This window comes from Drosophila ficusphila, unplaced genomic scaffold (assembly GCF_018152265.1).
Source record: "Drosophila ficusphila isolate 14025-0441.05 unplaced genomic scaffold, ASM1815226v1 contig_758, whole genome shotgun sequence".
NCBI lineage: Eukaryota > Metazoa > Arthropoda > Insecta > Diptera > Drosophilidae > Drosophila > Drosophila ficusphila.
In genome coordinates, this window is record NW_025064700.1 from 325,469 (window position 1) to 342,100 (window position 16,632).

The 16,632-nt window shown below is 41.1% G+C and overlaps 1 protein-coding gene across 1 annotated transcript in view; it reads left to right on the plus strand.

Moving 5' to 3' along the window:
* LOC108095392 (unextended protein) overlaps positions 1-6,184 on the plus strand; it is a 63,245-nt gene extending 57,061 nt beyond the window's left edge. The window contains exon 8 of the mRNA XM_043208876.1: positions 5,116-6,184. Within this exon, the coding sequence (XP_043064811.1) occupies positions 5,116-5,657 (542 nt within the window). The 3' untranslated portion in view covers positions 5,658-6,184. The remainder of the gene's footprint in view (positions 1-5,115) is intronic.
* Positions 6,185-16,632: the final 10,448 nt, after the last annotated feature.

The following is a 16,632-nucleotide window of genomic DNA, read 5'->3' on the forward strand; positions in this document are numbered from 1 at the left end:
AACATTTCCAAAGAGGTCGGAACACTAATTTCATTTTTAACACAAAATTTAATGCAAATTCGTTGCTCTTGTTTTCTATCCATTTTTTAAAATCAAAAAAATCGAAGATACGTCCAAAGCTTAATGTAAACAACACAACGTAACTTTGACAACTATCAATTGATGACGCTGAAAATTGGTGGGAATGTAAAGAACAGTTCTACCAATCTGGGAAAAAAATTTATTGAAATCGTTTGACTGGGAGCGCCACACGGTGGAAAAGTCGGGAACTTTTTGATCAAGGTAGTATTATCCAATTGAAGCTGGAGTGCCTTATGGTAGCGCGTTTGGACCAACGCGGTATATAATTTACACAGCAGCCTTACGACAACCTTAACATTTGGTTATGATACTGCCATTCTAAGTTGATCCAAGTGCCCCATAAGAGCTACGCAACAATTATCAGCTCATCTCGGGCTTTTGAAGAAATGACTAGCAGATTGGGCATAAAGGTTAAAGAGTAAAAGGGCAAACACTTCACCTTTACCCTAAACAGACAAACTTGCCCCCCACCTTCTCTGAACAACATTCATATTTCCAAAACAACAGAAGTAACGTATCTTGGAGTCCACCTTGATCGACTTACGACATCAAAGCTAAGAGAACACAATTTAAAATAAAAGCAAGAAGCCTACACTGCACACTGGTCCCAATGCCCAATAATTTTCCAAAAACTCATTTTTTTTTTAAGTTATGAAAAAGAAACTTTTAATTTCCATAGAATAATATCCGTTGCATTTAAAAATCGCAATTTCGTTACTTAAATTGCAGGCCTGCTAAATTCGGTGGCCCTGAAAGTTAGCTGTTCGTTGATCAGAAACGTTGACTTTTTGGCGCGCTAAATAATAGCACATAGTATATTAAACATTTTTAACCTAATATATTTCGTGTTTCGTAGAATAAAAGTAGTTTGGATTGTGCCGGATTATAAAAACTATTAACGCAGTTTTGTTCTTGAATTTATTTACAATACGATGGCATAAATCTGACGAGCAAAAAGTTTTTGGTCCATTTTCCAAAAAAAATCTTTTTGCTAGACAACATAAACCTAAGTTATGCAGAAATGCTAGAGTATCGGCTGGCACATGGACGCGAAACCGAAAGCCTTTACAACTTTGTGTTGCAGCATCGAATTGTAAACTTAAAGCCAAACATAGAGGAGCCTTTGGAAAAGAGGATTAAGAACTTTGTTGCTTATGTTGATGCTGGAATAAAAAAATGTTCTCGGATAGTTCCAAAGTATAAGGCGCAGAAAGTTTTCTTGCATTACGTTTTCAAGCTAAATTTCAGGCATCAGACTAAATTAAAGGATCCCCCAGTCGTGGATGACTTCCACGATTATGCTATGATGAAGGGCGTTCTCTATTAAAGCATAGATTAGCTTGCGAAGTTTCAGCAGAAAATGATAATGATTTCAATCTCCTTGCTCATGCAACTACTATCGATGCAAAAGATAAAACGCAGACCTAAAGGTCTATATATTGCAGAATCTGTCGCGTCTGTCTCATTACAGAACTTGTTAAACCACACAGCCGAGCGTATTATGCTGTTACAAAAAGACTTGTTCAAAGTTTGTAAAGATATTTCCGGTTTGACATTAATTGCCAGTTATGGATTTGACGGTTCAACTGGGCAAAGCCTTTACAAGCAAAATTTCGCACTGGAAGCTAGAGACACATTCGATCAGTCTCTGTTTGTGACAACACTAATTCCGCTTAACCCTTTGACGACCACGGGGACACATATGTCCCAAGCAAAAAATAAAAAACAGCTAAATAACTATCATAAGAAATAATGTAATTTTATTTATTATGGGTTTTTGAACGTATTACTTAATTATTTATAGCTGGCAACACAGCATAGAGACCATAGAAATATATGTGTCCCAGAAAAAAAATAGGAGAACCATACCTAGTTTCAGTATTTTTATTTAGAAATATGAATTTTAGGTGCTCTATGAATCATCCTAACTATTTGACATGATTGTTTTACCTCTTATGGTCCTGAAAGGGTTAAGTTAGTGGATTCCATAAGCCGAGTTATTTGGATGAAACGGTCTCCGCTGTTCGATTTTGCAGGCCTCTAAAAATTGAATTCATAAAAGAAACAAAGTGATATCAGAGCAGAGAAAAAACGGAAGTTGAAAATTTAGTGCAATTTGGTTTCACAGATGAGAACAACAGCGTTTTCCCTATAAATTTTGAACTGAAAATGACATTAATTGATGGGAAAGTTCTTAATTTTTTAACAGAAACCAATTCGACCCAGTCTTGCCCAATCTGTGGAGCGAAGCCCCTGGAATTCATGACTGTCGCTGATGTTCAATTTGACAAATTTACTTCGTAGAACTCCCATGTGCTCGAGTATGGAGTAAGTCCTCTACATGCGTGGAATCTTTTTTTTTTGGTATTTGTTTTAAAAGTGGCATACAGAATGGGTATTCACAAGTGGCAAGTACTTGGCCCTCAAGACAAAGAAAAAGTGGCTGCCCGGAAAAAAAAAATTCAGCACAAATTATGGGAGGAGATTGGACTCCATGTCGATAAGCCCAAAGCAAATGGAAGCGGTAGTACCAACGAGGGGAACACAGCGAGGAGAGCATTTTTCCATACCGACAAATTTGCAAATGCTCTTGGGTTCGACCAGGAGATTTTGAAAATTTTCTATTTTATTTTAATAGCAATTTCAAGCAACTTTAAAATACAGTAGAATCCTGTTATAACGATTCCGCTTATAGTGTCCGTCCGGGTATTGCGACGAAAAATCGATGGCTTGATTGGTCCCCAGACAGACTTATACACTTAAATCCTTCTGCTTAGTGCGTCTATATATACCCGGATAACGACGAAAAATCGTCGGTCCCTTGAAAGTCGCTATAAGCGGATTCTACTGTATAAGGTTCAAAATTTAAATGTTTCTGCGCAAAAACTGAATTTTTATGTATAGAAAAATATCCCTGGTACCCACGTCAGCTACTGTACAAAAAGTACTAGCTCATGGGGCCCATATCGTTGCCGCGTCGTCCCTTCCACTTGGCTGCCTAGGCGAAATTGCATCCGAAGCTCGGAACAAAATTTATACAAATGATAAACGTTCGCATGCAAGACAAAATAGTCGCTTAAACACCATGATTAACGTTTTTTGTAGAGCATTTGATTCATCAGATCCGATGGCTTCCAGCATTCACATCAAGGAAAGAGTACATCAAAACAAAAAACGCAGCAGTTACCCATTAGAAGTTATTGATCTTTTAACATTTTTTTAACGTTATCCTACTACAGATAACAATGATAATGAAGACTTGGATACATTTGAATGTATCGGCACAATTTTGTCCAGACTTTGCATATACAGTGAAAAATTATCGTTAAACTAGATGATATTGTCTATACAATGACCTACGATAAATAAAAAATATCACAAATTGACAAAATGGCGGTGTTTTAAAAAAAAATCGAATTTTACCCAAAATTTTGGTCGGAATGCTGTTTCGAGAAAAACGCCTTTAAAGATAAAATGATCGTATTCACTGTATACGAGGAAAAAAAAGATTTTTTTGAAATGTCACACTAGTTGTGCCCCTTAATAAAAGCTCGCTCTCCGCTTAAATTGGAGTGCATAGTACTTCTGTATAATTCAGTTCTCAAACCAATTTGGAAATATGGCTCCGAGCTATGGGGGACGCATGCGTTAGTAACCTAGAAGTATTCGAGATAGCCCAATCAAAGATACTAAGAAAATTCACAGAGATTTAAACGTGGGATCTGTTAAAGACGAAATCGGCAACGCAAAAGCAAAGTATGTATACGATATAGCTACAGGCTCATCCAAATAGGCTTGCACGGGTTTTAACATGGAACACTAGCCATACACGACTCCAGCGAAGAGACCTCCCTACCAGCAACAATAGCCAAGGTCGTTTTTCTAAAAACTTTTAATTAAATAAATACAGTAGAATCCTGTTATAACGACTCCGCTTATAGTGTCCGTCCGGGTATTGCGACGAAAACTCGATGGCTTGATTGGTCCCCAGACAGACTTATACACTTAAATCCTTCTGCTTAGTGCGTCTTCCGGGTATAACGACGAAAAATCGTCGGTCCCTTGAAAGTCGCTATAAGCGGATTCTACTGTACATACAGTAGAATCCTGTTATAACGACTCCGCTTATAGTGTCCGTCCGGGTATTGCGACGAAAACTCGATGGCTTGATTGGTCCCCAGACAGACTTATACACTTAAATCCTTCTGCTTAGTGCGTCTTCCGGGTATAACGACGAAAAATCGTCGGTCCCTTGAAAGTCGCTATAAGCGGATTCTACTGTATATGTATTAGATTAAGATTTAATTATTGGACGTCAGTCTTAAAAAAAGAAGATTGCTCTTGACTATATCGACTTGATTTTGTCGATATGGTGTTTTTAATTACCATTAAAATTCGAATTAAATTTTATTGAAATAGGATAACTATTTTCATGTAGCTTCCATAGAAAAGCTCAAAAATCAATATAGAAATAATATAAATCGTTTTTTTTTCACACGACCATGACAAAACAGTTTTTACTATCCTTGAATCATAAAAAAAATCAACAAATCGGACCATCTCAAAAATTGTCACATCCATATAACATTTAGGGAACAAAATTATTATATCGATGATTTAATAACGACGATTTTTTGGGTATCGAGTTTTCTAATAAATTGAATTTTGAACTAAATTTCATGAAAACGGGATGTTTATATCGTATAGCTGTCATTGAAACAATCGGTGAGAATAGGAAAAATTGATTGCAAAATCGTCATTACTATGTTACGTGTTGTTCATCCTTTATGGTATATATAATGCAGAGCAAAGCATTTGTAATGACTAATGAAAGGTAAGTAATATAAGCTTCGGCTCGCTGAAGGTACCTTTTTTCTTGTTTCTGTACCCTCAAAATGCTAATGCGACTCTTCCATAATAAAAAAAAACCCATGCAGCTCAATACATTTTTTAAATTTTTTTCAAATACTTATAATTATGTACTATTAGGTACTATTCGATAACTTCTGTTTTCTATTTGTTTTATTTTTCTAGACTCTCCAACACAAATGGGTTCTTTGCAGTCTTTAAACATGGATTCCAAAATTCGACAGTCCTTTGTACCTGATTACTCCGTTCGTGCTATATCAGATGTAATATATATTGCGATTAAAAGGGTTCTGTATCTTACGGCCAAGAAAGCTACATTGTTGGAAAAGAGTCGTAAATCAGGAACATTTTCAATTGAAACATTTGACGACGAAGTTGAACGTTTGTTGCACTCTATAACAGAGGATGAAAAGCCGAGATTCCTTGCAGCGAACCAAAGTACGAGGCGCCTATCTAAGCCCCTTCAAAGTGTCAATTCTTCCCCTACGAATATCGACATATGTCATGATGGGATAAACAATATTGAATCGTTTCAAGACGGCCAACAAATTAGAAACCCTAAAAATGCGGATAACTCATCAATAAGTAGTTTCGTTGCTTCGGAAGTCGAAGTACTTCAAAATGACACAGACATGAAAACCGCTTCTATACCTCTGTTGCCGAAGCTAGAAGAGAAATATGATAGTAGGGAAAATAAGCCATTATAATCGCAAAAACTTAAAATGGAAAATATACAAATTTTCAGGAATATTTGTACATGTTCGTAAAAAAACTAATACTTATTTTTCACAAATATATTTAACTTTTTTGAATTATCAGATAATTAGGTCTTACAACAAGTGTTAAATATTATGTTATGTTATATATTTGTATCAGTCTACAAAAGGTAACAAGAAAAATACATTTTTTTTATTTTCCTTATATAATTTAGTCAGAATTACTTCTAATATCACGTACTTAAAATGTTGATTGAGAGTTGTCTTCTATTTCTCCTACCTTTTTCACCAATTTTCGTTAAAGTCGATTCAATATTAGCTGAGTTCTTTGTCATAGTATTTAACAGCCTTCTTGAACATAAAAATTATTTGCTATAACTTAAATGTGTTTATGAATACAGCCAAAGTGGTGAAATTTTCTTAGCTAATCGTTTAGACTTGCTAAACTGGTAAAATAATGTGACTTGCTTTCTTTAATAAACAAAAATAAAAAAATGCTGTTTTTATTCAATAGATAATTCATTAGTTTCGTTTATACACCTTCTGCACGGGTCTTAATCATTCATTTAATTGTCGCTATTCTGCTATGGACTGGTGCCCCGAGGAGAGGATGCCGGTGGGTGCTCTGGCGCAACACGGTTCCCGGACTGCACAAATCGCCGCACGTGGTCACCAAAATGTTTATCTACCTACTCATAACAAAAGTGACCCGTTTCATGTGCTCCTTGTGGGTAGCTGGGGAATTTCACTTTGTTTTAAATTCTCTTTATTCTTGCTTTCAGTTTCTATTCTCAGTCTTTATGACTGGTACTCCGACTGCGATGCTTATCGTTCTTTACTTAACTTGCTCCTGGGATCATTGGCATCGTTCCTTGTGTGCCTAACAATATTAAAAATGTGAATATGAGTAAGAATACGAATGTGAATATGAAAATATTATATGGCGTGTGTGAAATGTGGGGTGGGCTTATCCATCCTCATAAATGGTTCCTTAGAGTGGCGGGTAAGCATCTTTCCCGCTTTCTTACTTTGAATTGTTGGTATGCCATGCAGCTAGTGAAAACACTACATCTCGGTGTAATCTAGGCCAGAAGTATCGCTGAACAATCTGTCGCGTGTTCGTGTCATTCCTTCTGTTCTCGTTGTCGTTGCTCCCGCGACACGCAAAGTTTCCATGTGTTCAATTCGGAAACTTCTCGGGGTGTTTTTGAATGCTTTCCAGTATCTCCTTAGTTCATGTGCACCTTTTCTTATGCTCTAAGACTAACTAAAAGTTTCTAATGGTTGTCGGAAGATGGCGTCTTCAACAACATTGTATTTGGCTTTTTGGTAGATTACGGCGAAGTGGTACTGCTGGAGCTCCAGTGCCCATCGTGCTATTCGTCCCGTGGAGTTGTCGATAGAGTTAATCCACTTGAGGGCGAGGTGATCCGTGATTAGGTGGCAACGTAGTTTGCCGAGTAGCCGAGTAATTTTCCTCGGCTCGCTCCAAGCGTCGACTCACATAGTCGATGACCTTCTCTTCCTCATCGATATTCTGCTCCGAACTCTTTGTCGCTGGCATCCGTCTGTAGTTGGAACTTGTGCTCGAAATTTCGGCAAGCCAATACTGGTGCGGCTGTAGGGCGGGCCTTAAGGTCCTCAAATGCTTGCTGTTGGGGTTCCACCCAGTGCCATTTTATTCCCTTCCTAAGGAGTCGGGAAATAGACTAGACGTTGGAAGCGAAACCCTGGACAAAGCATCGGTACCAGGATGCGATACCCAGGACGAAGTTCCTTGATGTTAGTGGGAGGCTGTAGCCCCTTAATCGCGACTATTTTGTCCGGGTCCTAACTATTTTGTCCGCATACTAACTTCCTCTGAAAAAACTTGCACTTGCTTTGGTTCAACCGAATTTTTGCTTCACGCAGTCATCGGAAGACTTCCTGGAGGTTCTTGGCATGATCTTCCACGTCGCATCGATGACGATGACGTGATCCAAGTAGGCTAATCCAATGACGCTGTTAAGAGCGTGTGGAAATTGAAAAGTCCACGCCCAGGCATGGTGAACACTGTGCATTTGCGGCTAGCTTCCGTGACAGGAATCTCTCCATTCTTCAGATTCGGGGTAGAGATGAAACGTGCGTTTCGTAAGCGTTCAAGGATGTGATTGATGTGCGGAAGTGGGTAAGCTGTCGATAGTCGACGCACATCCGCATATCTCGGGTCTTCTTCCGGACCAGTACTAGATGGCTCGATTCGGTCGTCTTGTGGTAATTCATCCACTTGTTCATTTATGATCCTCTGCACGGCCGGGTTCTTCGGATAATAGCGCTGTTTTAACGGTTTGTCATCGCGGAGAGTGATGGAATGTTGGGCAATTGTTTGAGGTGCGCTGAGCTTGTCGAAAAGCTGTAACTTACCCTGTAGGAAGTGGGTGGTTCTCTCGTCGTGAGGTTCCTCGGATGCCTGTGGTCAGGATGAGTCTTCGGATGCGATGGCGAGATGCACGTGGGGGCGCTTCCGTGTGATGGTGGCATCTGCGCGTGCTTTTGACTGGTTTCTGCCGATTTTCTGTCAGAGCTCTGGGGGTACTGGTCAGGTATCCAAATTGTTGCTATGGGTTGCTCCTTCGTAGTCGTCCTTTTGCTTCTGCCTGTGGGCGTCTGAGAAAAGGGTTCTTGGTCCTATTGCTGGCGTTGTTCGCTTGCGGCTGAAGGTCGGCTGTGTTTCCTGCCTCTGGGATAGCTGTTCCTTGCTTGGTCCGGCCTTGACTGGCGATGAGTCCAGTGGGACATGGGTCCTCGGAGCGGGTATGGGGGTTCCCTATTTTTCCGAGGTATGCCCTACCGATCCTGGGGCACCTGGGGTATGCCCGAAAAATTTACAGGTGCGGTGGTGGGTGTCGCCTCTGCTACTGGGCCGGTTTCGCTCTCTGAGCGGTAGGGGGAGCAAACTTCCACGCAGATCAAGGCTGCGCCTATGCCACAGCGGAAGTCAAGGCCGAGGATTACACCATCTAAGATGGTTGGCAAGATCGAAAATTTTCCCTTGATGGTCGGGAGTGGGGCAGCGTTGTGTGGGTCGCCGCTTGTTCCCGGTGTGTGCGGGGACACTGTGCGGGTCTTTGCTGTCTCGGATGTGTTGACGTGTGTCCGTTGTCGAGGCCGAGGGTGTTTCTCCTTCCAAGGTTCCAACTCGCGGTTGGAATCAGGGCCGCTTGCCGGGCGTGATCTTGATCCCGAGCGATTTCGAAAGCGGTGGTCAATTGGGTCAGTCCGTCCAGAGAGGAGAACTCGTGTCGTCATCTGAACAGTATGATCCTTTTCAGTTCCTGGTCGATCGAATAGCTCGCGCGTTGCATCATCAAGCGCAGTTTTACGATGTAAGTTTTAAAAGGTCTTGCTTGTTCTATTTGCCCTTCCGGTAGATTACGGCGAACTGGTACTGTTGGAGCGTCAGTGCCTATTGTGCTGTTCGGCCCGCGGGGGGTTGTTGATAGAGTTAAGCCACTTGAACTCACTCGCAATTTTAGCCCTCAAGGTAGCAACGTAGTTTGCGTGTGGCCCATGCTATGGCAAGGCACTGTTTCTCTGTAGCCGACTAATTTGAATCGGCTCGCTCTAACTGTCGACTCACGTAGGCGTTGACCTTCTCTTCCCCATCGATATTCTGCTCCGAGCCCTTTGTCGCTGGCATCCGTCTGTAGTTGGATCTTGTGCTCGAAATTTCGGCAAGCCAATACTGGTGTGGCTGTAGGGCGGGCCTTAAGGTCCTCAAATCCTTGCTGTTGGGGTTCCTCCCAGTGCCACTTAATTTTCTTCCTAAGTAGTCGGGACGTAGTCTAGACGATGGAAGCGAAATCCCGGACAAAGCATCGGTACTGGATGTGGCACCCAGGACGAAGTTCCTTGCTATTAGTGGGAGGCTGTAGCCCCTAAATGGCGGCTATTTTGTCCGGGTCCGTCCTGACTAGGTGTCCCGAGTATACTAACTTTCTCTGAAAAAACTTGCACTTGCTTCGATTCAGTTTTGCTTCACGCAGTCGCTGGCACAGAATGGAGTCCGAAATTCATAGCTTTGCAATGGAAAAATCCACGCCCAGGCACGCTGAACGCTGTGCGTCTGCGGCTAGCTTCCGTGACGGGAATCTCTCAATATCGATTCAGGGTGGCGTTTGGCAAGCGTTTAAGGATGTGATTGATGTGCGGATGTGGGTACGCATCGGATATAGAATGCGCATTAAGCTGTCGATAGTCGACGCATATCCTCTGTGAGGAGTTGGATAACTCCCCACAAATAGTCTTGGGCTGGATAAAAGGATAGCGTGGCCGCGGTGGACCTTGGACCCGGTCACGCGATCCAGCCAAAGAAGCAACGGGATCGCGGTGGACCTTGGACCCGGTCACGCGATCCAACCGAAGAAGTAACGGGATCGCGGTGGACCTTGGACCCGGTCACGCGATCCAACCGAAGACATAACGGGATCGCCGTTGGACCTTGGACCCGGGACCAGGGGGCCCTATATAAGCGGGGCCCGCAGTTAAGCCAAGATCAGACGAGGAGAAGTGAAGCATGAGTATACATCAGAGAGCGAGAAGTCAAGCAAGGATACAAGCAAGGATTCAAGCGAGGACGAACACGAAGAGCAGGACGAGAAAGGATCAACGGCGTGGACGAAGGAAAAGAGAATCCCAAGCAAGCAGTCTACAAGGAGCAAGATCGCTACGTCGAGACGTTGGGGACTTTAAGTTGCAAGTCTCCGAATTGAGACACAGGTAGCTGAGGTCCTGTGGGCAGCACACGAATCGAACTAGGCGCCTGTAACGACCCCTGGTTGGAGACATTGAGCCTGGCATATTGCCCGGCGGGTCCTAACCAAGTCGGCACACACGAGTCCTTATTCGAGTAAACGTGTTCTCGGTGGGGAAGGGTCCAGAACCAGACGCATATCGTAGAGTCTACCAGACGGTGATCCGGCGTACGCTTGGTCCGTCTCGTGGCGTGTGTTGCGTGTTGGTGCGACAAGCCGCTAAGGACGCGCACGGGTGTTAAAGGCGTGCACGCCGGGAACCCTGCTGTGTCTGCCAGAGTCCTGGGGCAGCGAAACCCCGAGAGCCAAGGATTGAACAGCCCCAGCACGGAGTAGTAGGGACTAGGGTGGCGCAAAGCATGCACCAGCAACAAGGGGTGTCAGGTTTGCGGTCAGCGTCATCATACGATGTTGCACTTGCCGAGTGCAGCTCAGCCCGCCATCGCTCCGCAGGCGCCCTCTGCCCAGACGTCGTCGCTGCAGTCGGGATCTTCGATGGCTGATAATTCTGATCAGTCTCAACGGGAAGTCGGCTCCGAATATCAATGCTATACTTGCTCATCGCTTTCTAATGACGTCCCTTCGGCATACGTTTTGTACACGGTCACTTCTCTGCTGCCCTGCTCAAGCTTCTCGCCGCAACGATGGACCCACATTCAAGGACTTCCACTAGCGGATCCGGAGTACTACCGTTCGAAAAGGATTGACCTTATCTTGAGAGTGGACCTTATCGCGCAGATCATGCTGTCCGGTACACGGATAGGAAGTCCTACGGAGCCAATTGCTCAACAGACTCAGCTGGGATGGATTCTTTCAGGTCAAGCCACCGACTCGACCAGCTCCACACAGATCCGTTGCCATCATGTAGTCAAGAGGTACCTGGACCACAACATCGTGGTGGGACGATCTCACCGGATCGACCCCAACCCAGAGACGAAGCCGGCGCCTGACCCCAAGGACATGGACGAGGGCGAGCTGGAAATGCTGTCCGACACGCGCGCCCGCCTGGCCAACACGCAGGGCAATAATAAAAAAAAAATAAAAAAGAATAAAAAAATAATTCGCCAAAAGAAACGCAAAAGAAATTTGATAGTTCGAAAAATGGAGAAGACGGAAACGAAGATAATGAGGATGATGGTGAAATCGAAAATACAGAAGACAGTTACGAAGAAGCTGACGAAGATGGAGATGGTGCAAATTTCAAGGAAAAAGACAAAGACGGCGATAACAACGGCAGAAAAGGCGGCGAAGAAGACGAAGACGGCGATAATAACGGCAGAAAAGGCGGCGAAGAAGACGAAGACCGCGATAATAACGGCAGAAAAGGCGGCGAAGAAGACGAAGACGGCGATAATAACACTAGAAAAGGCGGCAAAATTTACGAAGACGGCGACAACGGAGAACTTGGAGAAGAGAAGGAGATAAGGAATTCCAGTCAGATTTTAGATATTTCGTTGCGAATGGCAACAGAAGTTTTAAATGAATTTTCGGGAGAAACCTGTGCTCGAAAATGGATTACGCAGATGTTTAATATGGGAAGTATTTATGGTATTAGTGGACAATATATAAATATGCTTATTATTATTATTATTTCGTATGCTTTATTTCCTTAAAAATTGTACTTCATTAAAGCTACTGTTACAAATTTTTGTTTTTACAGAGTTTTAGCACTAAAGCTATGCTTTTCAACTGAAATATTTTTACATTTTTAATTTGTTTGTTATTTACAACATATATTATTTTCAAGGGAAATTAGGAAACAAAACCTTGATCTGACACTTATTTGCTAGTTTAACTAATTTTACTGACTAATTGTTGTATCGTGAAATATATTGTTGTACCGTTTGGACTCCAGCTATTTCGTGCACATAGTTAGTGCTTGTATAGTATGGTAGATTTAGTAATAGTTTTAGAAGTTTATTTTGACAAGTTTGAATTTTTTTAATATGTGTATTTGCACATTTTCCCCAGATCGAGCATCCATACATGAGAGCTGGTCTGAATATTACCTTAAAAATTATTAACTTATTTTCAGTTGTTAATTTAGATTTTCGGTTTATTATAGGATATAATATTCGTATTATTTTGTTTATTTTATCTGTTGTGGCCCTAACATGTGTACTAAACGTGAGTTTTTTATCAAAATGTATTCCAAGATATCGAATATTATTAACCCACTCGATTGGTGTATTACATAGTTGTAGACAATTGCTTGGTAAATAACATGATTTTCTTCTATAAATATGCTTATGATTAGCAAAATTAAAGGCAAAGCTAAGTTATGGCTGCATGCAAATCCTGGACGCATACTATTACCAATGGAGGACCTGATTGATGACCTGATCGGAATGTTTGGCTAGAAAGCATCCAAGTTAGAAACAAGGCGCAAATTCGAGGAACGGAAGTGGAGTGCTGGAGAAAGTTTTGCAAGTTATGTTGATGACAAGGTGATGCTGGCTCAGGGCATAAATATAGACGCTGAAGAACTACTGAGCGTAGTCATCGAGGGCATTCCCAACATAGGGCTGCGTATTCAGGCACAAATTCAATGCTTCGACGATGTTAAGCAGTTGAAACGTGCATTTGCTGATTTTGGATTACCCAAACCGTACGGAGCTAAGAAGGAGGCGACTTCGTTGCAGAGCAAGGACAACAATATTATGCGCTGCTTTAACTGCAACGCTAGAGGACACTGGGCGAAGGACTGCAGGAAACCAAAGCGGGAGAAAGGATCGTGCTACGCATGCGGTGAGATGGGGCACTTTGTGGCGCAGTGCCTGAAGAACAAAACTAAAGGTGTGGGCGACAACAATTATGTAAGAAATTTTGAAATTAATTTTATGAATAGTCCTAATAGTAAGTTGATTACAGAATGCCTCATAGATACAGGAAGCCCAATTTCGTTCATCAAAATTTCAAAAGTACCGAAAGATGTTTGCAAGCTACCAGTTTTAAGTTTATATCATGGATTAAACAAAAGTTATTTAGAAACGTATGGAAAAATATTATGTTATGTCTTAAAGAATTTAAATAAAATACATTTTCATTTGGTTATTGTGGCAAACAAATCTATGAGTCGTGATGTAATCCTAGGTAGAGATTTTATGGAAGCATGCGATTTAAAATTGACTCTGGACACTTTGAAAATGGTTACGTTGGAGAAAGTTGAAAAGCAGATAATTAGTAATGTTAGAAATCAAAAGCAGATAGTTTGTGATATTAGTAATGAGAAGCAGATAGTTAGTGATGTTAGTAATGAAAGTCAGATAGTTAGTGATGTTAGTAGTAAAAATCAGATAGTTAGAAATAATTTAAGTAAAATTGGAGAAGAAAATTATTTAGTTAGTGATGTTAGAAGAATTACGAATGGGGAAAACGCTAGTAATCAAAATTATACTATGGACGAGATTATGTTAAAAAATACTAAGGAATCGGAAATAAATATAGTGGAAAAGGAATTATTTAATATTAATATAGAAGATAAATCTCTTGAATATGAAATTGGAATTCAAGTGGACTATAATGTTAGGCGACAATTCATCAAAATGGTAGAACGTTGTTATGTAAATAAAGAAAGGCCAAAGGAACCAAAGATTAGATGTGAAATAAAACTGAGGTTGGAAGATTCGAAACCCTTTAGTTGTTCGCCCAGACGATTAGCTTACACAGAAAAAGAAAAAAAACAGATCATATTAGATGAATTGTTAGAGAAAGGAATTATTAGATCCAGTGAATCGGAGTAGGCATCTCCAATACTGTTAGTGAAAAAGAAATCAGGAGATCTAAGGTTATGTGTGGATTATAGGAAGCTTAATAAGACAATGATTAAAGATAATTATCCTCTACCGTTAATAGATGATTTATTAGATAAATTAGTAAATAAAAAAATATTTTCAAAATTAGATCGTAAGCATGGATACTTTCATGTGTTTGTTGAAAAGGAATCAATTAAATACACCTCATTTATGACGCCGTTAGGACAGTTTGAGTTTATGCGGATGCCAATGGGGCTTAAAAATGCTCCGGCGGATTTTCAAAGGTTTATCAATAAAATATTTGCAGATATGATAAGGGAAGACAAGGTAGTTATTTATATGGACGACATTATGATTGCGAGTAAAGAAATACAGGAACATTTGGATGTACTACAGGAGGTTTTTGACAGATTAGCAAGGAACAAACTAGAGTTAAGAATGGATAAGTGTGAATTTTTGCAAGAAAGTGTAGAATATTTAGGCTTTGTAGTAACGGGCAAAGGAATAAAAGCTAATGACAAGGGAATAGATGCTATTAGAGATTTTCCAGTTCCTGTTAAGGTACATGGAGTTAGAAGTTTTCTCGGATTGTGTTCGTTATTAGAAGATTTATTAAGGACTTTTCGACGATCGCCAAACCTTTGTATGATTTATTAAAGAAAGACAAAAAATTTAGTTTTGAAGACAAGGAGTTACAATGTTTTGAGATCCTTAAGAAAAAGTTAGTCGAAGCACCAGTGTTAGGTTTGTATTATTATAAGGATGATATAGAGTTGCATACAGATGCAAGTGCACAAGGATTTGGGGCAGTATTATTACAAAGCAAAGAAGATAAAAAGCTGCACCCTATATTTTATTTTTCGAAAGCTACAACAAAGGACGAGGCGAAATATCATAGTTTTGAGTTGGAAACGTTAGCCATAATATACGCGCTAAGAAGATTTAGAATTTACGAACAAGGCAAACGTTTTAAAATTGTTACGGATTGTAATTCATTGACATTAACGTTACATTTTTTTTTTTTTGTTTTTTTTTTATAGCTTTGCTTTTATTTATTGAATCTACTCTTAATTTTGAGACTAACAATAAGTTGGCGAATCTTAACATTAAAATTTAACTAACAGTATACTAAGACTGCATTCTGGTTGCGCGTCCCTCAGGTCGTTCGCTGGGTGGGTAAGTCGTTGCGACGAAGGCGTGATTGGTTGCTCAACCTTGTTAGACCTCTCGCCAGGTGGTTAGGGTGCACCGATAGCTTGGTTAAGTGCTTTGCCTTCTGTTCAGCGATCACTTCTTTGACTGGTAGAATGTTTAAGTCGCGGTGTATGTTTTCGTTGCGAACGTACCACGGTGCCCCGGTGATAGTTCTCAAGATCTTCGATTGAACTCTTTGAATTATGTCAATGTTGCTATTGCTGGCATTCCCCCATAACTGGGAGCCGTACATCCATATAGGTTTTAGGACCGAGTTGTACAGCAGGACTTTATATTCAAGGCTAAGAGATGACTGAGCGTTGATAAGCCAATGAAGGTTGCTGGCTTTTAGCTATAGGTGTGTTCTTTTGGCTTCAATGTGCCGGCGCCATGTGAGTCTTCTGTCGAGATGTACTCCTAGGTATGTTACTTCGTTTGCTTGTGGGAGTAGGGTGTTGTTTAATGTAATCGGCGGGCAGTTTTGCCTGTTCAGAGTGAACGTAACGTGCTTGCATTTTAGTTCGTTCACTTTAATTCGCCAATCTGACAGCCATTTTTCAACATCGACCAAATGAAGAGCTAGCTGCGCAGTTGCTTGAATCGGGCATTTTGAGCGGCTAAGAATAGCTGTGTCATCGGCAAACGTGGATGTTGTTAGACGTGTGCTTGTCGGGATGTCTGCTGTGTACAGGACATATAAAATTGGTCCTAGCACGCTACCTTGAGGAACTCCAGCTCCAACAGTGTAATCGTCAGAAATAGCAGTGTTGCACCTCACGACAAATTTTCTGTCGTAAAGGTAAGACTCTAAAATCTTGTGGGTGCTGTAGGGGAGCATTGTCTTGATCTTGTACATTAGACCTTCTAGCCAGACTCTATCAAATGCTTGAGAGACATCTAAAAATATGGCAGTACAGTACTCCCGTTTTTCGAACGCGTTCCGAATTTCGGATGTTATCCGGTTGACCTGCTCAATTGTTCCATGCTTTTCACGAAACCCAAATTGGTGTGACGGGATTCTTTCCTAGATTCTCAGGTATGTGTTTATCCGAGTCATTAGGCATTTTTCAAAGAGTTTGGATAGGCAAGAGAGTAGGCTTATAGGTCTATACGACGTGGGGATAGTGTGGTCTTTCCCCGGCTTTGCTATCATTATTATAATTGACTTTTTCCATCTCACTGGAAAGTGGCCAAGTTTTGCGATGGCATTAAATAGCTGCTTGC